At 42.6% G+C, this 24,763-nt stretch overlaps 1 protein-coding gene across 4 annotated transcripts; it reads left to right on the top strand.

Annotated features, from left to right (window-relative positions):
- Nucleotides 1–407: 407 nt before the first annotated feature.
- On the top strand, nt 408–24,763 carry cita (citron rho-interacting serine/threonine kinase a). Of its 4 annotated transcripts, XM_085924433.1 has the most exons (48): nt 408–513; nt 702–820; nt 919–1,060; nt 1,202–1,377; nt 2,244–2,345; nt 3,658–3,800; nt 3,876–3,969; nt 4,053–4,259; nt 4,373–4,526; nt 5,717–5,906; nt 7,861–7,966; nt 8,476–8,619; nt 8,859–8,978; nt 9,886–10,056; nt 10,142–10,195; nt 10,276–10,329; nt 10,514–10,654; nt 10,792–10,920; nt 11,327–11,422; nt 11,526–11,642; nt 12,140–12,249; nt 12,317–12,491; nt 13,190–13,387; nt 13,553–13,606; nt 13,781–13,978; nt 14,191–14,384; nt 14,463–14,598; nt 14,747–14,851; nt 14,997–15,137; nt 15,304–15,411; nt 15,493–15,685; nt 15,886–16,047; nt 16,845–16,982; nt 17,104–17,284; nt 17,401–17,492; nt 17,579–17,683; nt 17,773–17,942; nt 19,413–19,493; nt 19,577–19,712; nt 19,831–19,970; nt 20,051–20,143; nt 20,233–20,341; nt 20,432–20,560; nt 20,724–20,804; nt 20,900–20,975; nt 21,056–21,238; nt 22,133–22,520; nt 22,913–24,763. In XM_085924433.1, exons 2-48 carry the CDS (start codon nt 719–721, stop codon nt 22,934–22,936), a joined length of 6,342 nt encoding a protein of 2,113 aa, XP_085780559.1. In that variant the 5' UTR covers nt 408–513; nt 702–718; the 3' UTR covers nt 22,937–24,763. The 4 variants fall into 4 exon arrangements, with proteins under 4 accessions (XP_085780559.1, XP_085780560.1, XP_085780558.1 ...); XM_085924434.1 differs by having other exon boundaries at nt 421–820; nt 10,795–10,920; XM_085924432.1 differs by having other exon boundaries at nt 421–820.

Raw genomic sequence — 24,763 nt, 5'->3', positions numbered from 1 at the left:
ATGTGGTAACATTTGCAATCATAAAAATCAAAACAGTTTAAGTACAGTTGTAATCAAAACAAGGAGAATGAAAACTAGTTGCACTGAATGACTGTAGAAAGGCACACCTGACAGTTAAAACGTTGGCTAAGTCATTGATTTTTTTTTTTTAAATTTACATATAGTGTATAGCTTTTGCAATGTGGTACTGTTCAATAATACAATAATTCACTGTGGTGAGCGTTTCACGGTTTCATTGTTATGCTTTTTATAGTTATGAATGAATGCCATTTCCTTTCTGGGTCTGGGAGACGAAAGGACAATTTGATTGGTTAAAAATATGAGCACTGCCCACAAACAGAGATCCGGCCAATCACAATCCAATACATCGAATCACAACCCCCGAGTTGGGCGGGGAACGCGCAAAATTTGAAAGTTTAGCGGAAGCAATGGTGAACAAGAAGGAAACAACGGATGGTTCTATATTAGTATCTGTAGTTCGTTCGTAAATCGGATTCCTTGCATGGAAGTTCCGTGAGTAGCTCCACGTTTTATGTCTCTTGGTGTAAATGAAGACGAAAGTCAAACTTATTTTTAGTTAACTCGAGCGTTTTTCGCTAACGTTCTGTGCTGTGTTTACATCAGTACTCCTCGTTTGTCGCGCTCATCGGTTGATCCACTTAAGCGTCACATCTAAAGATCTGTATGATACATTAATTCAGGATATATATTATTGAGGATGTTGAAGTTCAAATACGTGAGCCAGGGAGGCCTTAAAATGACGCCGACCTCCGCGGACCCCATCACTATCCGAAGTTCAAGACTCAACCAGCTGTTTCAGGTACAAGCCCCCATCCTACCCGAAATGGCGCTCCTAAAATATGAACAGGTATAAAAACAATCAACTACCATTAGTAACTTCCCTTTTTATTTCCACAGGGTCGCCTCAGCCTGAATGGACAGCAGGGAGGATGCATCTTGAGTCGGGAGGAGTTTGTAGACTCGCTTTTGTTACTGTACCAAGAATGTAAATCCCCTGAATTGATGAAGATCCATCATGTTGCCAACTTTGTAAACAAGGGTAAGTTGTTCTTGTATCTTGTATGATTGTCTTGGATTGACTGCCAGTCAATTATAGACAATCTTTCACACTCACGTTGAACCCTATTAGCAATTGAAACTCTTCAATTAATGAACTGCCAATGGTTTTGTGTGTCGGCAGTTTCTGACGTGGTCTCTGAGCTCCAGTCCTTGCAGCCGAGCCTTCACGACTTTGAGGTGCGCGCTGTGGTGGGACAAGGTCGCTTTGGCAAGGTTCAAGTTGTACGGGAGAAGGCAACGGGGGATTTTTATGCTCTGAAAGTCATGGAAAAGATGGTTTTACGCTCTCAGGAAGATGTAAGTACAGTGAGTCATTATCGGATTTTACTAAACCTGGCTTTATATTGCTTGATTTGACATTTTTCATCAAGTGCTCAATTTGCAAAATTTGTCATAAAAATGGTCATCATTGAACCTCAGTCATTTGGCCTCTTTTATAGTTACAATAAAAAGCACTTTGATCAAGTCAAATGTGAAAAAAACTATAAAGGCACAATTTTCTCGAAAAAAAATGTGCTTTTTACTCTAGTTTTACTTGGTTTTAATCTCAGATACATTGCCTTTTCTTTATATTTGCATGACGATAATTCTCTCTTCAACACTGACTGAATTAATTTACTTCATATTTCTTCTAGGGAAAAGTTGTTTTGAAATTAGAGCAATTTAGAAGCGATATTACAACCTTTATTCGACTGAAGGAGTCATTTGAGTTTTTTCTGGGAAAAAAAGTGTATAAGGGAAATAAACACAAATTTATCTGTAAATCGTCTGGATTATTTTGGAGAATGCAATCGTTGTGACATTTGCTCAGTTGTAGTCAAAGAAAATCCCACTGGAGGATGCTGTGGAGTTAAATAGTTGAAAGTGCGGATACATCATTTCACAGCATGTGACTAACACAACAGCTCACAGACAGAATAGTACATGAGTTATGACAGGAAGAGAACTGAAGTGAACAATAAATGAGCAACAACTGTGATGTGTAAGAAATGCTTCCCTCTTCAGGCAAAGGATATCTATTCCTGACACATGAAATAAAAATGCCACAAAAAAATGTTGGCATCATGCAATAGTCAATGTTTTATGTTCAGTTTAAAGTAATTGAATGTATTTTCTTTTTGATTTTGTATTTTTTGCAAATTCTCTCACCCATTTTGATTTAGATGGTTTTTCATGAAGAGGAGCGACGCATTTTGTCTTTGAACTGCAGTCCCTGGATCCCACAGCTCTTCTGTGCTTTCCAAGATGATGAACATGTCTATTTGGTGAGATTGTCTTTTGAACCTCAGCTTCTACAACTACCATGACTGGTTTGCCATTACTGTTACACTGGATTCATAAATTCAGTTGCAATAAATACGGCACATGATAAACACGTGATCTTGACATTCCAAAAAATAAATACACCAAAAACACTTCCACTTTATTTTGCATGAATACATGCTGTATCAAAATGTAAGCACCATGATTTTGTGAAGGTTACTATTTTTCTTTTCACAGCTGTGAGTTTCAGTACGTCAAACAACCAATAATAGAACAGCGAGATCAGTCAGAATAATACATGACTTGCTCCGTGAAGGAACCTGAAGTGTGCAGCGCGAACGAGGAACAACTTGTTAAAAGAAGCAATGACAAAAATAGGCCCCCTAAAAAATGTAAAATAACCCTTTTTTTTCCCCGTTTTTTTTAAACTCTCCCTTGGTTTGGACGCCGTAGGACACATTGATTAAAGATTAGAACAATTATGTTATTTGAAAAAGAGTGTCGTAACGTAGACATTTTCACTGATTGTCAAAATATATTTTTTATGTACCCATTGAATTGAATTACAAAAAAAGAGTGCAACCGTCCAGTATTTGTTAATCCCCGCCAGAAGTGTTAACACCGTTAAGACAAGTGAGCCGTCACGTGTTCCCCGTGTCTGCCTCCATTTTCCCTCCGTGCCTTTTCTTTACTGCCCCTCCGTCTCACCCTGCTCCTCAGCAGAGCATGGAGGAAAATACAAAGCATCCATCTCTATCCGTGTGTTGGAGAGGCTCCCGGTCTCCCTGTTGCTAGGTAACACAGCAAAATGCTCCTGCTCATTCAGACTCGCCGACCATTCATGCACCAGGGGTTCTCCTCGTCTGTTATGGGTCTAATGCTTGCCGTCTTATAGCTGAAATCAGCCTGGCTGAAAGCTTTTCATCTCCGCTTGCAGACAACAGAGGCAAGAATGGGGGAGCCGCATTTAGATTTGCGTTTGTTAACTTGAAGACTTTTTTTTTTTTTGTTTTTTGTTCACAGACAGCTCTTGTTTTCGTTTTTTTTTTTCAAGAACAATTCTTTTGACTGCAATGTCACAGATCTTGTGCCACCACATCTGATGTTACATAATCTATAATGAAAGCCACTCCAAACAGGAACGTGTTTTGATCACACACATGCTTCTACTGTTGCCCATTTTTCTAAATATAGTCCCGCTTAAGGGCATTTCGAGATGCATCCTCGAGATGCAATCGTTGAATATTTTAGTCCCAAACAACCCGGATCCAAATCCCGTATTTATTTTCTGACTGCATGAAATTGTGTGTTAAGACGATGGAGTACTTGCCGGGCGGCGACCTCCTGTCTCTGCTCAACCGATACGAGGAGCAGTTTGACGAGTCCATGGCTCAGTTCTATTTGGCTGAGCTGGTGGAGGCCATTCATGCTGTCCACCAGCTGGGCTTTGTCCACAGGTGAGTTGCCACATGATAAATGTCACCCGAGTCAAGGCCATGAAATAGAAACATATTTTGAATTTTCATATCCAGAGATGTCAAGCCCGAGAATGTTGTCATCGATCGAACCGGTCACATTAAGCTGGCAGACTATGGATCGGCTGCCCGGCTCACGGCTAACAAAACGGTGAGTTGCTTGTCGTACTTGTCGTCTGTAATAATGACTGTTGTTGATGGGTGCGTCTTTGTGATGGATTGATCTTCCTCCAGGTGGCCACTCCTACAGTGCCTGTGGGAACCCAAGACTTCCTCTCCCCTGAGGTATTGGAGGCCATGAACGGGGGCCCTCACAGCACCTATGGCGTGGAGTGCGACTGGTGGTCCCTCGGGGTCATAGCCTACGATATGATCTACTCCAAGCTGCCTTTCTCTGACGGCACTTCAACGCGGACCATCCACAACATCCTCAACTTCCAAGTTCGTAACATTTGGCAACATTCTAGCATTTGCCAAATAGCCAAAAATGATCAGGACAAGCCAATTGTTTGTATGCGTGATTGAACTATGAGGTGACGTTGATCTGCTTTTAGCATTTTCTGAAGATTCCAGAAGAGCCACACGCCAGTAAGCAATTTGTAGACCTGGTGCTGAGTTTGCTTTGTGGAGCTCAAGAACGTCTGGGATTCCAGGGACTCCGATGCCACCCATTTTTTTCCAGCGTGGACTGGAATAATTTACGACAAGGTGAGGAAGACAACGTGCTTATGTCGTAGAGAATTCAATTTTAAATATTTCAAAATAATAAAAATTTGCTAGCGCTTTGGATATGATCTCAACTATCTCATGAAAGAGTAAGCAAATATTAAAGGCCAAAATATTGGAGAAAACGTTTTGCCTGCTGGGACATGCTCCAGCTCACCGGCCCCTCTAATGAGGACGAGCAGCAAAGAAAATTGATAAATGGATGACGTACAAGTGCGAGTGGTCGTCAAATATTGAAGATCGAAGTGTTTGTTCCGTTGCGCTTGGGTTTACTCCCTCGCAACACACATTGCGTACCTCGCTGTTGGCAAAGATCCATCTTTGTCCTAAGAAATAACTTGGGAGGTGGAAGTGGCAAGAAGAGAAGCCAAGGGAATTAAGTCCATCAAGTTTTTATGTTGACTTAACAAAAAAAACCAAAATCAATGGCTGATTGCATTGGCAAGAGAGCATAATGCTGTTTTAATGAACAGAGAAAGACTTTGAAGAGGTTGATATTTTCCGAGATTCAGTGACAGAAATCACACACGCACACCGAGGAACATTTTCATTCAAGTGCGGTCACGTTAAAATGCGCAACAATACTGTGATTTCCCAGCTATTTGCAGTGACGTACTGTTTTGGGATGAATCAACAGTTATTTTAGGCAGCTTGACGTGACTCTCCAACATTGATATGCCGCCCCTCCCCTTTTTTCCCCCCAAACATCCTCATTGCTGAATTTTAATTTTAATCACCTCATCTGAAGACTTTGAGGGAATGTGTAGAATGATCATTCTATTTTTTTTTTTATTTCTTTAATTGAATTCCATCCACTGTTTAATCAACTAAAAAAAGTGTGTATCTATAAACCGATTTCGTCTTCAGCTGTGGTTTAAGATGAGAAGCTCGCTTGCTCGCTCTGCTGCAGTAAGAGAGGGCAAGTGAGCATGAGAGCGAGCGAGCGGGCGTGAGGAGGGAGGGACGAAGGCAGCATGTGCATCAACGTGCGACTTACCGCACTCTCGGCGCATACCGCTCAGCGAGCTTCCTCCTCCCCTCCGTCTTTCCTCCGTCTGTCCCCCCCCCCCTCCTCTCCATGCCCTTTTTTTAACGAGCTTCTCCGCCTCTGAAAACATTCCCCTTGCCCTTTTTCGCTCCCTATTCTAATTCTTTCCTCCCTTCCCCGGCAGTTCTCCCACCTTTTGTTCCTGCGTTGCACGCTGAAGATGACACCTCTAATTTTGAGGAGCCGGAGCTGGCAGCCCCCCGGCCAGCCTCAGCATCCAAGCGAGGAGCTCCCCCTGTGGGCTTCCAGGGCAAGGATCTCCCCTTTCTAGGATGGTTCTTCAGCAGAGCACTGACAACATTGGCCAAATCTGAGTAAGTTCAATTGCTTTATAAAGCTATGTTTGGATATTTTTGTTTGAAACACACACACCCTAATTTTCTCATGTGGACATTTCACGTACGCCTATTTGATACACCTTTGTTAATTAAAGACTCCATGCTGCCGTTGGCGTTTGCTTAGACTCCACATTTCTCATTACCTTGACAACACATTCCAGATGGCATGCGTTTAGGTGACAGGACACTTTGTGTTATGCCTGTTGAGGCTCAACTGTTTTTTTTTTGTTTTTTTTGCCATATGCTGTGCATGAGGGGGATTCACATAATCTTGCATGTGTTGCTTCCTTTAAAGTGGTTCTTGTCTTTTTTTGTGTCTTGAGAGCACATGCGGTTGATCCGATGACGGCGAGTGCAAATTCATAGGTCAGAGGCTGTGAGCTGGTGTTGTCTTGCCGTCGTTGCTGATTGGTATGCAGCTGAGTGTGTCAATGAGGTTCGCTGAAAGGTGGACCCCCCTCACACGCGCGTTCGCACACACACAGCGACATTCCCGCCCGCTCTGTTATTGTGCTGTTTAACGCCATTCTGACTCCAGCGTGGCTTTTGGGAACGTAATTATCCCTGATGCTATTTGACTTCTTAACCTCCGGTAATAATCCGAAAAAGACGTGTTTGGCCGTAGCAGCCGGTGCCAGCTTGATCATGCCGGAGACTGCGGATCATGACAGCTGCAGTAACGGAAAGGAAGGAAAAGGCGTTAGCAGATTAGACGGCAAAAGGGATGAGAGCTCAGATTGGCGGGGGGGGGGGGGCATCTATTTCTATGGTGACCACTATGGTGTTTTTCTCCCCCAATTCACCACCCCCATCTTTATGGGATCTCATTGCCTTTTTTTTTTCTTCATCTATAAATGTCTCCTTCCCTTGCCATTACCGCCAGCTTTGTCTCCTTCTGTAAACTGCGGATATATTTTTTTCTCTAGTTCAATTAAGTGGAGATAAGACGTGTCACATCAGTGTGTGGGCGCATGCATATGCATATAAATGCCCAGAAAAAAAAAAGAGAGAGAGAGAATTGAGCCCAAGAACACTTGGCACAATGATAATGCTAATAATGTGCTTTGGGGGTTTGTAGAATCCTTCTTTTGTTGTCATTTTTGTTTTTGGTGAATGTGTCTGACTGCTCATTAGTACAACTCAGCAAAATCCCAGAAGCGCTGTGTCTCCAACTCCGAAGATATACTCTTGTGCTTGACAGGATTTCTTTTTGGAGGGGGTGGTGGGGTGAACAGCTCGTATGCAGTTTAATCTTCTTTTTCAAAATACTTAACGAGGTGGAAAATTGAACTACAAAAGACTCTAGACCACTATTTGTTTTATTTCTGTCAACGCACTTATGAATTGAATGTGTTGGGAAAATGTCCATGGTCAAAGTGGTTTACAGTTTACCGTCCAATATTTAAATGAAGAGCTCAAATTGAATGGACCATCAGGTCAAACCGCCATGAAAGAACACAGCCAAGATGGCCATGGTGAGAACGTTTATTGCCCCACAGGGAATGATCACTGAGTTTTCACGTGGTCATACAGTAAGCCTTCTTCCTCGCAATTGTCTCCACTTAACTAATTGCCACAACACATAACCAAAGTGAAATACATTTTTACCTCATTTAAATTAAACAGTTCTTTAAGACAAAATGCTGTCAATGAAACTCAACCGTACTTTGGCAGTGATTCTTTCACGTACCACTAGAGAGAGCCCCCGTACCACACTTGGAAAGCCACTTTGATGGTAAACGGTAATGAATGTGATTTGTATTTTTGAAAAAGTGTTGCTCATTTCAGACTATTTGAAATGATATGTAACATCTTGTGTCATATGATTTAGCAGCAAGTGGAATTTACGTTTGGCTTGATAAGGAGTACCGATTTGTTATTGATTTGATTTTGTCACTGTCTTTAATTCTTTTGCTTTTGGTGACTGTAGGGTAGTCTCTGCTGGCCTCAACTCTCCTGCTAAGACCAACTCCATGGAAAGGAAGCTCCACCTTAAAAGCAAGGAATTACAAGAAACCCAAGACAAATGTCACAAGGTGAACCTTTTACTGCTATTAATTTACACTGCTATAGTTTTTAACCCCCGATAATCTGTAAATGTACAGAAAACAAAGGATTGATGAGCATTGTCGAACAATAAAGGAAGGGTGAATACAATCTTGAAGGCCCCATGTAAACTCTACAAAGAGCTACCAATCATTTCCCTTTCTAATAAACCAGCAGGATCAGGTGGGGCGGTCCAAAAAAACAATACCCCTCCAACCATTGGTGTTTACGGCTTCTTTTCTGTTTATTGTCACTCTGCCCCCTATAAATGGAGACACTCTTCTTCGAAAGTGGCCTTTATCAGCTATCAGTCTGCTCATAACTCAGCAGTAACCCCTCTAGACATCCTCGACCTCCTTATTGTTGATTTACTCGCATGAGAAGTGAACACTGGGCATACTGGGTAGATGCAGTTCCGAAAGGTTACATAATGATACACATTGCTACGTTTTAATCTACCAATATGGGACTTTATTCATTGAACTTGTCATGATTTCAGATGGAGCAGGAGATCTCCAGGTTCCAACGCAAAATGACTGATCTGGAGTCAGTGCTCCACCAGAAAGATGTGGAGCTGAAGGCCTCCGAGACTCAGAGGAGCATCCTCGAGCAAGACCTCGCCACCTACATTACGGAGTGCAGCGTGAGTCATACAGCACGCGACGGGAGATGTCTCTGTAGATGTGAAAGAATCCCTCCGGGCATTTTGCGAGTTACACAAACATCCTCCAACCGCTATCATTACAAATCAAAAACAGAGGGAACACAAATAAAAGCAAACCACGCTCTCTAAAAGTTGCTTCACAAAATGGCGTGCTCTGCTACCCTGTACCCAATAAATATTTCTTTGAGCCGTGATCCTTGCACGTGCTGTGTTTGCAGAGCCTAAAGCGGAGCCTGGAGGAGGCACGCGTGGAAGTCTCTAGAGAAGATGACAAAGCTATGCAGCTGCTACACGACATCCGTGAACAGAGCAACAAGCTGCAGGAAATTAAAGAGCAAGTACGTGTCGACGTTACAGCATCACATCATCGGGAGAAACTCTGGGATTCCGTTGTTTTGCATTAGCTACCGCAAGACAACAGATTTCTCCATGTCACTGCTTGTCTTTACTTGTAATAATGAAATAGCTGAAGTGCAACGGTGCACCTCGTCGGCATTTCTCAGAGAGGCCATCACCTCTGAGGCTTCCCCTTGTTCTGCATATTGTAATCACAAAGGTCATCCCTGCAGATGGCATCCCTGCAAGGGACAAAAATAGAGACTTTGATCATTAATCATGACACTTCACTACAAATCTCTCCAGGGGAAGATGGCCATCGTGATTCCACGTTTAGGATCAGCGATACTGTCCACATTTAACTGTGAAATACAAGATTTATAGTCCTGAAGAAAAACAACCTCTCAAAATTCATCATTGGGGATCAAGATGAAACAAAATGAACGTTTCTGCCCGACTCCTCAACAATGAATAGCACCATTACAGATGATGTAAAATGTTTAATCTCTATGTTACAATCATTGCTGCAGTGCGCTGCAGCTTCTATAGCTCGCTGCACAGTGAAACATTGTCAGCACATCTTTGTCTGTAAAGCAGGAGAGGAGCTCACTCGCTTTCATGCTGTTGCAAACAAGGCTCTGAAATTCCTTTGCACATCCTTCAGATGCATAAAAGCACACAAAGCATTGATAAATAAAATATTGGGGTCCCTTCCAGCATTTCAGTTGTTCATCCCGGAGTACATAAAAGGGGAAAACCGCAGTAATAAGAATCCAGTACATGGAATGAATGCTTTTTTTGACACTTATCACTCTCAACAAAACATTTTCATCTCCGTGATTGCACAATGGATGGTGTTTTTGTTTTTTTTAGCTCCATGAGATTCTGTTAAGGATGTCTTTTTGTTAGGAGTACCATGCCCAGTTGGAGGAGATGCAAGTGACCATCAGGCAGCTGGAGGAGGACCTGTCGGCCGCACGCCGCCGCAGCGACCTCTACGAATCGGAACTCAGAGACTCAAGACAAACCGGCGAGGAACTCAAACGAAAGGCTGTAGAGTACCAGCAGAGGATTCAGAAGGTACCCTAGCCAAGAAATGCTTCTCTTGCCGCATTACACTGTAATCATTGGATCAAGTGTACTTCAACAGTGTTTATGTTTGCAGGCAAAAGAGCAGGGTAAAGCCGAGGTAGAGGAGCTTCTCTCCAAACTGGAAAAGGTAACGTGAGACTCGGGAGTGTTCTACTTAGAAAATGCTGAAATTGGAGTCATATTTCAAACTTCTCTTTGCTTCTCAAGACAAATGCGGAGCAACAGGTGAAAATCCAAGAGCTCCAGGACAAACTGTCAAAGGTACATTGACGATAGATTATTAGATTATTCAAAATATGACCAGGGGGAAGTCCGTAACCAAGGTCTTAAATCCTCAGATACTCCACAGACTGTATTAGGAGTGCAATTGCCTGGTTCAAGCGTTTCAGGAACTCTGTCCAGGGATCCACTAACAAGCCTTTAACCCCCTTTGACCTCACTTTAGGCAGTGAAAGCAAGCACCGAAGCCACTGAACTGCTGCAGAATGTCAGACAGGCCAAAGAACGGTTGGAACGAGACCTAGAGCGCTTGCGAGGCAAAAGCGACTCCAGCGACACACTCAAACGACGCCTGAGAGAAACAGAGGTACCACTTTAGACAAAAATGCTGCACTTTGGTCTTCTTATCGTTAAATATTTGTTACTATACTTCGACTTCTCTTCTGACTTTGTAGCCGTGCACACTTCATATTCCCTCTCATTTGGTTGTTTTTGGTGTGTAAGCAGGAGGGTAGGAAGACCCTGGAGAACCAGGTGAAGAGGCTGGAGATGGTTGAGCGCCGGGAGAATAAGCTCAAAGAAGACATTCAGACCAAATCCCAGCAGATCCAGCAGATGGCCGAAAAGATCCTGGTGAGAGACCTACAGATAAGGCTACCTTAATACCCTCCCCCGGCTCTCCACCCCTAATTTTACCCACTGCCCAATTCTGGTTATCTTCATCGAACCTTACTGTGAGCACATACTTGCACACTGCACGGGCTCGCATAAATGGCAGCTTATCAATCGTGTACATAGACCGCAGCACTTAAACGGTCTCAGCATGAGCAGGCGCAGCTACAGCCGCTTTGTGGATTCATATCTTTTCAATGTAAGTTTCTCCATTTTTTGTTGTTGTTGTGAATAGTAGGTTTGCTTATACTGGTGTGTGAATGTAAATCCTAACTCAATCTAATTGTGTCTTTTTTGTTTTTTTAATATACATTTCAGAGAATGGTAGCTTGTGTTATTGATGAACCTAAACTTTTTTTCTTTACAGGAACTGGAGGACCACCTGAGGGATGCCCAGTCTACAGCACAAAGGATGGAAACTCAGCTTGTCCAAAAGGAGAGGCTGTATGAAGACAAAATTAAGGTAGCGTTATTACGATGCTGAAAGGAGAATTTGATGAGTAAACGCTAATACGCCGTGAGACTTTCAATGGGCCATGTGCATTCATTGACTCTGTCTGATCAAGGTTCTGGAAGCCCAAATGAAGGTGGACCTTGCTGACAAAGAAAGCCTGGAGGCCAAAAGAGCGCAGCAAGAGGAGGAGTCGAGAGAGAACTGCAAACTTATCAGCGAGCAGAAAGCGGTATGAAAAATGAATTGAAACTGTTAGTATGTGTTTTGGGTAATGTTTAAAGTAGCAAAATAAAAAGCTGAAATGTGTTAGGTATACATTTTGCATGTTTATAAATGAAAGTTTATGAACATTGGCAGCATTACTTCAGCTTTTCATTTCTTACCATCCACAATATTTTAGAGTGTGTATTGAAACGAACACTTTGAAGACCGATTAAATTGTAGTACATCATTTTGCTCTGTAAAGTCCGGGCTAAGTCCTAATCTGGCTAATGTGGTAGAATTGAAGAAGTTAAGAAGCTTTTCATCTTCTGAGAGTAGAAGATTCAAGCCACACCTTCAATGAAAGCTAAGAGGATTTTACTCGAGTGAAACCTTCTGTTTCCTCTCCACAAAAATGCTTCTGCTAAAATTTGCGCAGGCCAAAATTGTTATGACTTTGGACGTGTCGGGTTTTTGTTTTATTTGCATTTTTCTCTTTAAATTGTGTCTCATCTCTTCCCATAGACTATTAACGCCATGGATTCAAAGATGAAGAACCTGGAGCAGCGCATTGCCGAACTGTCAGAGGCGAACAAGCTGGCCGCCAACAGTAGCATCTACACCGAGAAGAACATGTGAGTCAACATTAGATTCTGTTTTTTAGATAAACAGTACAAAATGTCTTTTTTTGTGTTTTATTAGGAAAGCACAAGAGGAAATGATCTCGGAGCTGCGACAGCAAAAGTTCTACTTGGAGTCTCAGGCTGGCAAGCTGGAGGCTCAAAATGCCAAACTGGAGGAACATCTTGAGAAAATCAGTCAGCAGGAGCAGACCAAGAGGACCCGTTTACTGGAGCTAGAGAGCAGGCTGCGGGAGGTGAGCCAATAGGAAACAGAAACAAAATCTTTCTACTCGGGATTAAGTAATGCTCTTTAGCCGTCTCTCAATGTAGCATTACATTACAGTATTAATGTCCCCAAAGCGGATTAAAGCTGTTGATCGGCCACTGAGCTGATTCAGATCTTTTTAGATCAATTAATATACAGTCCGACTGCAGTTCTCGCAATAGTTAGTGCTCATTTTGAGTGAGACAAAAAGTGTAGTTTTCATCCATTCTTTATAACATTTCACCAAATTTAAAATCAGCATCTTTTTTCCTTGTTACTGCAGACAACCTGTTGGTTGAGTGCTGCTTTTCTTCCGCCACATTTTACTTCCAAATGAGAACTGACGCTAAGTGTGGTGCTAATTGCTGACTTTTCTGCATCGTCACATACAAGCAAATGCATAAAACCCCAAACTCATTACAATCATATTTTTTTATATGGAATTGCATGAAAAGGTGTCGTTGTTTTCATTCGTTATAATAATATGGTTCATAAAGCTAATTTGAAGCTTCATATCCCCATCACTATCTTATTAACCACTCCAAAACAACCACCACTTTCACATCAATTGAAACGTATTAGGAAAGAGTGATATGATTATCACTGGAGTGATAATCATATGCAAATATATTCCATTTCAGGTCATGGTGACATTGCAATAAAACACACGTCTTCTTGCATTTCCAGATGGGCTTAGAGCATGAAGAGGAAAAACTGGAGATCAAGAGACAGGTATCGGAGTTGACCCTCTCCCTGCAGGAACGCGAATCGCAAATAAGCAGCCTGCAAGCAGCTCGTCTTGCTTTGGAGAGCCAGTTGCAACAAGCTAAGACTGAGTTGGAGGAAACCACCGCTGAGGCCGAGGAGGAGATCACTGCCTTGAGGGTAAGACTGCAAGTACACTTGAACAAATTAGTCACATTACCATTACATTACTGGCTACAATACATTGCACATGTAAAATCAGGCAATACGGGAAGGAGTACCATCACTAGTCTCACATCGTAGTCCACATTTCAAATTTTGATCTTTATTTCCCTTTTCTCATAGAATCACAGAGATGAAATTCAACAGAAGTTTGATGCCCTGCGAGACAGCTGTTCAGTAAGTGCTGATTCAAATCGGTATTTCAAAATCATCGTGCGAAATCATTTTTGCCAAAATGCAAAACGTTTGTGGTGGAATCTAGGAATATCACTTTATCGGTTGTCATTGCCGGTTATTTATTCCACTGCAGAATCATTAAGCTCTTTTTTTTGTTTTTGTCTGTCGCTTCAGGTGATCACTGACCTGGAGGAGCAACTTACCCAGTTGAGTCAGGAGAATGCTGAATTAAACCGCCAGAACTTCTACCTGTCCAAGCAATTGGATGAAGCATCGGATGAGAGGGAGGACCAACTGCAGCTGAGCCAGGAGGTGGACCGGCTGAGGAGAGAAGTGGCTGACCGGGAGATGCATCTCAACAATCAAAAACAAGTAATGATGCCTAATATTTGATGGAGCAGTTGTTGAGTTCAGCTAATAGTGACTCTTCTGTCACAAGAAATGTTGGCAGGCCAGCATTGAAGTTTTCCCCATCTGTCAGGGGTTTTCAATTAGTTTTGTCACGGACCACTAGAGGTGGTTGACGATCCCCGATCTTTCTGAATGATGCTTTTCTCAATTTGCCATTTGGTTGACCTTCCCAGAACATTGAGACACTGAAGACTACATGTAGCATGCTGGAGGAGCAAGTGGTGGAGCTGGAGTCTCTGAACGACGAGCTCCTGGAGAAAGAGAGGCAGTGGGAGGCTTGGAGAGGGGCCCTGGAGGATGAAAAGAGCCAAGCCGAAAGACGTACCAGGGAACTGCAAAGACTTCTGGATAACGAAAAACAAAACAGGTGATGCGACAACAGTCTTGAACATATTTCATATTTGACATATCCCCACCATCGGTGTGTTCCTGTGCTTTTTCACAGGTTACGGGCAGACCAGCGCAGCACAGAGTCACGCCAAGCTGTGGAACTCGCAGTCAAAGAGCACAAGGCTGAGATATTGGCGCTGCAGCAAGCCTTGAAGGAGCAGAGACTCAAAGCCGAAAGTCTATCTGATACTGTTAGTTGGCGCCACTGCATTGATACTATTGCCCACATCCAAGATGAACCCAAGTTCTACATATCTCAAATTCAATACAATCATTTCAGTTTTTTGCCTTTGTTGCTGCAAAAGTCTGCAAAAGTGTTAATATATCTTGTTTGCACAGCTCAACGATCTGGAGAAGAAGCACGCTATGCTGGAGATGAACGCTCGCAGCTTGCAGCAGAAATTGGAGACGGAGAGAGAGTTGAAACAGAGGCTGATGGAAGAGGTAGAAATTTTCCACACAGATGTAGTCAAGTCAAGTTCATTTCCATTGCCCTTTAATCTCCTCATGGGGCACTAGGAAAATATCAGGAAAGGCTTACCAGAAATAAGTTTTTTTTTTTTAATAGTGTCTGCTGCTATTTTCACAGCAAGGGAAGCTGCAACAGCAGATGGATCTCCAAAAGAGCCACATTTTCCGTTTGACCCAGGGTCTACAAGATGCTTTGGACCAAACCGACATGCTCAAGACCGAGAGGACCGATTTGGAATACCAGCTGGAGAATATACAGGTGCGCGGTGCAATATCTTGCCAATTGAATGAGATGCTGCTTGGGAATCATTACGGTTGGAATTGGAAATTCCAATGATTCCGAGGAGATCTAATGTAGCTCTAAATAAGAAAAGTGACCTCGGCAATGTCCTCCAAGGGCTTTAAAATGCAGCTTTATTTTGCAGGCTGTATATTCCCATGAGAAAGTGAAGATGGAAGGGACCATCTCACAACAAACCAAACTCATTGACTTCCTCCAGGCCAAAATGGACCAGCCCACCAAGAAAAAGAAGGTCGCTACGAAACCATAAAATTAAAATAAGCTGTCTTGTTGCAAATGAAATCATCATCTCTTATGTTCCCTGTGCCAACAGGGCATTTTCGGGCGACGGCGCGAAGATGTCGGCACTACCACAAACGGGGCATTGACTCCTCAATCTCAGCCGACAGTTCCCTTGCAGTACAGTGACATGAAGCTTGCTTTGGAGAAGGAGCGCTCGAGGTGTGGAGAGCTGGAAGAAGCTCTTCAGAAGATGCGAATCGAACTACGATCCCTAAGGGAAGAGGGTACGTTGTAATGTTTATATAGAGTAGCGGTCAGAGCCTGTCAGCGTGAATTAATACGGGCGTTTCATAACACTAATTTATTTGTCTAGAGTAAGTGAGACGTTCAGTGTGTAGTCACCTTTTTTTTTTTGTTGAGATGTATATTTCCTAAGTTATACTGCCTCTAACTTCTATTTCCTTTGATTTTCATGAAAATACAGCCGCTCATTTCAAAGCACAGGATCACATGTCGACTTCCACACCAGCCCAGGCCCGCCATCAAATCCTCATGTCGGCTATTGTGAAGTCCCCAGAGCATCAACCCAACCCTTGTGGGCTACTTAACCCCTCAACCCGTTCAAAGGAGTCTTCCACACCTGAAGGTGACACACACACACATCGTCTGTGTTAGATCAGTTTTCAAGATCAATTTTAGACTGAAGGGGGAATAAAGTTTTGTTTCAGGTTCTAGTCGCTGTGATAATATTTGTAATCTTGAAGGACAATGAATTAATCCGATGGAACTGGTTTTAATGAAAACGCATTGAAAGTAGCCGAATGGAAATATATCTCCTCCAACCAATCTGCTTTCAAAGTTCTTTTTCTAAAGTTCCCTAATGAGTTCTGAAGAATCCTCTTATTATAAGACTATTATGAAAAATGGATAAAGCAAAGCGACATGCGCTCTGACCCTATCGGACACCTCGATTCGGTGACGACTCCATTGCCCTTCTTTGCGATTCGGGGCTCCAACTGCGTGTGTATGTGTGGTGTGTGTTTCATTTTCACATAGCTATTGTTAGACTGCTATCTTCTTTCTGTCTCTTCCCTCTTATTCCTTGCAGAAAAGAGGAGGGTCACCTTTGAAAGTAAGTTAGCGGTCATCCATTCCTTTCTTACGTTTTCTCAAGTGTGCCTCCGTGAATTTTTTTCGTACCTCCATACTTCTTTCTGTATGCATTCCATTCCGATTGGCACGCAAAATGCAATTTTCATCAGTGGAGAGTTTTACACACTAAAAACGTATCTTTTTTTTTTTTTTATTTAATATTTTTTTACCATGCCACCCCAGCTCCTCCCCCCAAAAAAATAAAATAAAAAGAAATCGTGAAATGCCTCCCTGCATTCTCACAAAATCTTAATTTCAGCTGGTTTTCTCTTTTTTTTTTTTAAATTGCAGAGTTTGGTCGTCGCGTGAAGGAGCGAATGCATCATAACATCCCCCATCGCTTCACTGTGGGTCTCAACATGCGCGCTGCCAAATGTGCAGTCTGCTTGGACACTGTGCATTTTGGACGCCAGGCTGCCACTTGTCTAGGTTTGTGTCTTCTCTTTTCTGAAAGCAGAGAAGGATTTATTAGCCAATCTTACCAGAATTATTTCTTCAAAAACCAACCACCATTTAATCTCACCTGGAATTTTTTTGGGTCGTACCTTAGAGTGCCACACCCTTTGTCATCCCAAATGCTCACCATGCCTACCAGCCACTTGCGGCCTGCCAGCCGAGTATGCCACCCACTTCTCGGAGGCTTTATGCCGAGAGAAGGCAAGCTCCCCTGGACTTCAGGTCAAGGAAGCTAGTGGGCATGTTCGCCTGGAGGGATGGATGAAGCAGCCAAGGTTCATAATTCATTCTTCCTGACATATTGGCCTATGAACATTAATGTGCCCCGCTATGTATTTGGATAATATTTATATTATTAATTTTTTTTTGTGTGTGTGTGTGTATTGCACAGAAATGGCAAACGTGGTCAGCAGGGCTGGGAGACGAAGTACGTGGTTCTTGATGGAACCAAAATATCAGTCTACGACGCAGAGCCCAGAGAAGGTCACTATCATGTTGTGCAGCTATTATAGAGACATTAGAGATAAATCAGGATCCAGTACATAACTAGTTTGACGTGACCTTTTTAGACTGTGTAAATGTGGAGGAGGAATTTGAGCTTTGTCTACCTGATGGAGAGGTAACTGTTCACGGAGCTGTTGGGGCCTCCGAGCTCATCAACACTGCAAAGTCAGGTAAGGGTTCATTGCCAGCTAATACAACTGCACCTGAACCATTTTCAAGTATATCTCAAGTATGTCATTTTCCGGGTTTTTGTCTCCAGACATCCCTTACATTCTGAAACTGGAGTCACATCCGCACACCACTTGTTGGCCAGGTCAGTCGCTCTACTTCATGGCTCCCAGTTTCCCGGACAAACAACGTTGGGTGGCTGTACTGGAGTCTGTGGTGGCCGGTAGCCGTGGAGCTAAAGACAAAGGGGATTCAGAAGCTGTAAGTGCTAAAGTTCTTTTTTTTGTCATTTCTAATAAGCCAGTGCCTTTCTGTCTCCCCTTTCCCTCTTCTCCCTCGCTATGCATGTTATCACCAACCACGTCTTCTCTTTGTGTGTTTTCATGGTCCTTGTTAATGTCATTATGTGCTGTGTGTGTGTGTATCCCCATTCAATGCGGTTGCGTGGACCATTATAGGTAGGTGTTTCTAAAAGACAGAAGAACCTATCACCCCTGGTTCAGGTACAGTAAGAAGCTGCACGAATGCTTGGGCTTCAGTGATTATACCCGGCTGAGCATGATAGTCGCTGTACCTGTCCACAAATAGGACATCATCACGGATAACTCAGAACCAGGCTGATAAATGGTTCCGTAGTCGGTCGTTTGAAGTTGCCAAATGTGCACTTAAAGTATACTGTGCCAAATGCATGGGCCTGAATGGAACTGATAGCATGCCGTGGCTATGCGTGCTTGTGCAAGAGCCGTGCTGCTTCAGCTATTCCATTGAAATACACTGACATAGTGTTCGCACCTTATCGTACCTCGGAAACAGATGGGAAAATTAAAATAGATGACATTATGTGGAAATGACAAAGGGCTCCCATATATTTTTGTAGTGCTTGGACACTGCAGTTCAATGAAGAGACTAGATAGCACAACATACCTTACAAATCACAATTTGTTCCTGCGGCCTTTTTTTTTTTAATGCAAATGTAGGCAACCTTCGTAATTTGTTACATTTATTCATTTGAAGTAATCGTCCATTAGGCTTATGTGCTAACTTAAATGCATGTGGCGTAAATGCGCTGCCTGCTCATTTATTCCCTTTAAACCATGACTTTAAAGTCAAAGCCATCTATGATGGAATACTTCAATTCCAGCTGCTCCCTCGAGTTGCAGCGTCAAATCGAATTTGTATAATGGGCACAACCTCCATCTGTAATATTCGCTCAGCCCTGAGCAGAGTGTTTTGGACAGACAGCATTTCTGAACAAATGCAACCTGTAAATAGATGTTTTCAATACCGAGCGCCAAATGTCTGTAAAGAACGTCATCAGTCAATGTCTTTTTATAAGCGCATATTGATCAATGTTCCCAATACCGCAATGCAGCATGCTTTGATTCATTTATCCCCCCCCCCTATATTGCCATTATGGATGCTGCTGTGATCCTTTTGTGTACACTCGGGGAACACTTATAAAACTATAAATAGTCCAATGAATAATTGTAACGCTGGAAATCGGAAGCAGCCCGACAACCGTATTTGTTTGCACAAAATGCAATTATACAGGAGAATTGCAAATTTTGTGTAAAATAATTGTAACCCATTATTGGTTATGAAGGCTATGTTCTTATCTGTGGCTGCATGTACTCAAACGACACCTGTATCTTGTTCTTTAAGAATTGAGGTGATTGAGAGCTATCTGATTCGCGATCCCGCCTAACACCTCGTGCTTCGCTGTCCTCACAGAAACTTCTGGGCAACTCTTTGCTGAAGCTGGAGGGTGACGACCGCTTGGACATCAACTGCACTCTGCCTCTCACTGACCAGGTTGAGCCATAAATGTTTAGTACAAGCTTGTCGTGAGGCGCCGCGGCTTTCACGTGATTGACCGTCCTTGTTACTCGCCTTAGATCGTGCTGGTCGGCTCTGAGGAGGGCTTGTATGCGCTGAACGTCATAAAAAACTCCTTAACGCACATTCCGGGCCTGACTGCCGTATTCCAGATTCAAATCTTGAGGGAGCTCGACAAGCTGTTGATGATCACTGGTTAGTTAACTGACCCAGTCAGGAATTTTCTCTGAATTACCGTTATATATATTCATCCTGTGTATTTTATTGAGTGTACTATAATGTATGGTGTATTTGAAGTGACTATGTGTTCCAGGAGAGGATCGGGCCCTGTGTTTGGTGGAGATCAAGAAGGTGAAGCAGTCTTTATCACAGTCCCATCTTCCAGCTCCACCTGACCTCAACCCCTTCATCTTTGAGACAGTGAAGGGGTGCCACCTCTTCTCCTCTGGAAAGGTCAATTGGATTATTTGATCATATGGACTCATCAAGTCATCAGTTTGCAAAATTCAAGTTTGTTTTCTTTTCTTCCACAGATTGACAATGGAATTTGTATCTGTGCCGCTATGCCCAATAAGATTACAATCCTGCGACTTAATGAAAGCCTCAATAAATTCTGTATCAGAAAGGTAAGTGTGCATCCAACCAAAGCAATTTCTTTTTTTTTTCCTCGGAATGAAATGGGCGTACTTGATCAACTTTGTAATTTTATTTACAGGAAATTGAAACCTCTGAGCCCTGCAGCTGCATCCACTTCACTGGCTACAGTATTATCATCGGCACCAACAAATTCTACGAAACCGAAATGAAGCAGTATGTGCTAGAAGGTTTGTCATCCTTCTAGTGCTCTGGATATGAAATCGAAAGTCTTGTGTGTTCGCTTCAACCTGACCGACGAACGCTTTATCTTCCTGCAGAGTTCCTGGATAAAAACGACGTGACGCTAGCCTCCGCTGTGTTTGCCGCATCCTCCCACAGCTTCCCCATCTCTATCATTCAGGTCACCACGACTCCTCAGAAGGAGGAATACCTGCTCTGTTTCCATGGTGAGGTGTTCTTTTCTGTGTGCCGGTGACTGTACCACAAGGCGAAAAAATTGTGCAGTTGAGCAACTAAATTTCTCTCATCTGCAACCTGCAGAGTGCCCACAACATCCTAGAAGACACGCTGATTTATTTTGACTTGCCAATAAAAATGGTTTTATTGCAGAGTTTGGCGTGTTTGTGGACGCATACGGACGCAGGAGTAGAACCGATGATATCAAGTGGAGTCGCCTGCCGCTATCATTTGGTCAGTGAGTCTTTATTGGATTATAGCGCATTTTTTTCAAACGGTCCTCCAATGAGCATGTCACGTGACGTTAAGTGAGTGTTTGACTTTTTCAGCTTATAGAGAGCCATACCTGTTTGTGACCTACTTCAACTCTCTGGATGTGGTTGAGATTCAGGGACATTCATTTGGGTAAGCTTACTTTAAGAGGCCAACCACCACATGGTTTCTGGGGCCGATACCAAGTTGTGAGTTTCTTGACTTTTTTTCAGGTCCCACTCATACGCTCACCTGGACATCCCAAACCCACGCTACCTTGGCCCAGCCATCTCCTCCGGCGCCATTTACTTGGCCTCATCATATCAGAACAAACTACGAGTAATTTGCTGCAAGGGCAACTTGATTCAGAACCAGGATGGTGGAGGAGACTTGCAGCACTGTGGCTCAGGACGCAGGTGAGGACTGTTTGGTTTCACTCGGGGAATGGACTGCACTGTTTTTTTTTTTGTTTCCTTCCTTTTGCATGTTGTACTTGTGCAACTGATGCGATGTTTTTATTACAAAGTCCGGGTGGGTTATTTGTAGTCGGTAATTAAAGCGACAACAAACATCCATTATTTGCAAGAGCAGCCAATAACCCTCAAATAAAAATGAGCACCAGTTTAATTAGATGAAAAGCTAAATTAAATTCATATAAACTCTCATGAGGGAAATCCAAGAGCCAACTCTCAGAGAGAACCCCTCGCAATTGTTTCTTTTTGTGGCGAAGGGAGGGAAAAAAAAAGTGTGTGAGTGAGCGTTAACGTTGCCTCTTTAATTCATCTCTTGTTTTTGTTGTCTTCACTCATTTTGGTGAGGGTCGGTCCACCACAATGCTGACATTGAGTACTTGGCACTGCAGGGCACAGGTTGGCACGCACCGTTGGTGATGGTTAACTTTAGCCTTGAATTTTTTTCCCAGTGACACCTGCATTTTTCTTTTTTTTTTTTTTTGCAGGAGGAAGAGATCATTTTTTATATGTGGTAAATAATGAGCTAACTTAAAAGAATCATTCTAAATATAAACTGTAAAGGTGGAGGAGAGTTAAATGAATAAAGATGAAATTTGTTATTTGTGAGTGGCCTGTTACGACGTGATTGCTTTTGAGGATTCACATTGTGGCACAAACAGCTGACTTGCAGCTCGTGTGGGATTGAGTCCTGTTTCGTGAATGGACGCATGCGTTTGTGTCACTATCCCTTACAGCTTCTGACAACTTCAAAACAAAACATTTTCAGTTGAATTCTTAGTCTTGACCGGTCCCCCAGGGTGCGCTTCCTTTTGTTACCTTCCTTCTTCTCCCTGACAGCCCTAACAAACGTGGGCCTCCTTCTTACAACGAGCACATCTCCAAAAGGCTGGCAGCCAACCCCCTCACACACGGGGAGCCCGGCACACCCCACCGCTACAGAGAGGCCCGCACCGAATTCCGGCGTGACAAGTCCCCCAGCCGTCCTTTGGAGAGAGAGAAGTCCCCCGGTAGGATGCTGGAGAACCGGATAGTGGCGTCTCCCGGCAGAGCTGTGACCGACCCTCGATTAGAGCGCTCCCCAGCGAGGGCCATGGTGGACCCCCGAATGGAGCGCTCCCCGGGGCGTATGATGGATGTTCGCAGGGAGAGGTCACCGGGTCGTTTTGAAGAGCGCCAGAGGCTTCATACTGGTTCTGGACGCACGCCCATAAACCCCGTCACTAAGGTCTGTTGACACAAAATACCCAATTAAACACGATGACAAACTAGCTGCTTTAAAAGTGGCTTCTTTCCAGTCTTTATGGAAGGAGCCAGAAGCTCTTTGCAGTATTTATGCTAATTTAATCTGTCTCTTGGCTGTGTCTTGATATTTACGATGAATATTTACGGATAGTCTCAGTCTTCTCATATTTGCAAGAAAGCACCCGTGTGTATCAGCCAAAATTCATAGACTTGTTACTGCTTTGCGTAGCTGGCGCTAATTTTCGTCTGTGTCCAACTGTGATGAAACTAGGATACCAAAACCCGTGTGGTTGCTGTTGTTTTTGTTTCTGTTGTTGTTGTTTTGTTTATAACCACACATTTCATCACTGTATTGCTCATATTTTGTCTCAACAGGTATGGGACCAGTCGTCCGTTTAGGAGCCTGTTCTCCAACAGCGAGGTCTGTCTTGGGGAAAGGTTGAAGAGGATCAAATCAGAAAGAATGTCACCACGTCACAAAGAAACACTGCCACACGTTAGTTTGGATTGGCATCCAAGCAGGCAAGCCCGCCCAAGAAAGAACCAACAGATTTCAAAAGTAAGGTAATTTTTAGATGGATGTCCTAAATGCCATATGAACAACTTTTCAAGCAGGGTGTCTTTGCTGGGTTTTAGAGTAGCTCTGCTTTCAATTGAATCCAGTTGAAAAGAAAAAGAAACGAAATTTAAGGCAGTTCTGCTCGAAAAGCTCCGCTGTAGCAACGCAAACTCTCAACGTCGATGCCCACGACCTTTGTAGCATTTAATTTTTAGCATCTGTGACTGTCAACACACAATCATTCAGAGCTAATTACAATCATTCAGTACTAATCTTATGTTTGACTTCGCCAAATTGGTATTTAAAAAAAACAAACCTGAACTAAATAAATAAAGCTGCAAAGCTGTTGTTGTTGACCCCCGCCCCCTTTCACTCAAAAAAAAAAACTGCACTACCCGCAATGCCGAGCAGCCGTGGAGCAGGACCTTTCTAATCCTTCAGAATGCTATCTGACTGTAAATAGATAAGACATAATTTTATATACATATATAAATATATATTGAGAAGGAATTTCAAGGCTGGATAAGCCGTTTCTATTTTTGTTAAAGAAAAAAAAGTGATAACTTGCCCTCCTGAATGTCTACTAAATATTCTTTTAATACATTACGTCCAAATGTCTAGCAATGTAAGTGATTGCCTCCTGACTCTGACTAGTATAGCGCCTCCATTTGTCAATGGCAGACCTCAATTAAAAAAAATAAAAATAAATTTAAAAAAAGAGGGAGATGAAAGCTGCATTGTGTGATTCTCCCTTAAGATCTATGAAACCCAAACTGGTAAACGTAGCATCTGAAAATATGATTTTGGCAACGTGAAATCGACCAATGTGTTTTCCTTTGCTTCTGCCTTGTTTGGATTCCGTTTAAATTCCACCATTCATCAAATGAAGAAAAACAAACACCTTTGCGCATTCTGTTTTCTCCGTGTATAATTTCCAGTGCAGCGCCCAAATCAAATATTATTGTGCTTATTTTTTTTTATTTCCGTACGTGACCTGCTGTGATCTAAGTTACAATGTGTTTACACAAAATAGATGCTGTATTTGATGTATTTTGACAAGTGTCAATGACTGAAGATGAAGACTCTTCAACTTCATGACGCCTTGATAGTTTTTAATGTAAAAGCTTCCTTGAATGTATTGACGTTGATGCAATTGGTCAAAATGATTTTTTCTTTTTTCTTTCTTGAAAGCAATTAATGAATCCAAACGCACACATTTCCTGCTGATCTAGATACAGTGAAGTCCCGCTCTATGTAGGGGATTGAGACCGAGCACTACCGGGATTAGCAAAACTCTGTTGTCATATTGAATAAAAGACTTATTTGCAATTGAAACTCCTTAACGCACGTCAACAGATTTCTTTGTCAAGATAGCGCCAAAGCAAAAATGTTATCGCTTGCATCAATACTGATTGCTTTTGCCTGAGTACCAAGAAAAACATTTTAGCAAATTATCCAATTTCCGAATTCCGACCACAGGTTCTTTAGCCATTCTCGTTTTATTTTTATAGTTTTAAGTTGTATATTGGATTTTTTTTTTTTTTCCACTGAATCATAATTGCTTTGATGCTGGGTATGATATTGATGTCTGCTAACAACAAATGTTTTCTTCTAGTTCCCTGTAGAAATTTGGTCACCGGATATTAAATATATTCCTTCACTTTTAA

The sequence above is a fragment of the Syngnathus leptorhynchus genome, chromosome 11 (assembly GCF_054491065.1).
Source record: "Syngnathus leptorhynchus isolate UIUO chromosome 11, UIUO_Slep, whole genome shotgun sequence".
Classification (NCBI taxonomy): domain Eukaryota; kingdom Metazoa; phylum Chordata; class Actinopteri; order Syngnathiformes; family Syngnathidae; genus Syngnathus; species Syngnathus leptorhynchus.
Note: the sequence above shows the minus strand (reverse complement) of the source record. Positions and strands in the feature narration are given on the sequence as shown.

Excerpts from the sequence above, each read along its gene's own strand:
- cita (XM_085924433.1), top strand. The coding sequence starts at position 719 with ATGTTGAAGTTCAAATACGTGAGCCAGGGAGGCCTTAAAATGACGCCG. Across the intron at positions 10,196-10,275 it reads TTCTCTCCAAACTGGAAAAG|ACAAATGCGGAGCAACAGGT; the intron begins GTAACGTGAGAC and ends TTGCTTCTCAAG. Across the intron at positions 20,342-20,431 it reads GAAGCAGTATGTGCTAGAAG|AGTTCCTGGATAAAAACGAC; the intron begins GTTTGTCATCCT and ends ATCTTCCTGCAG.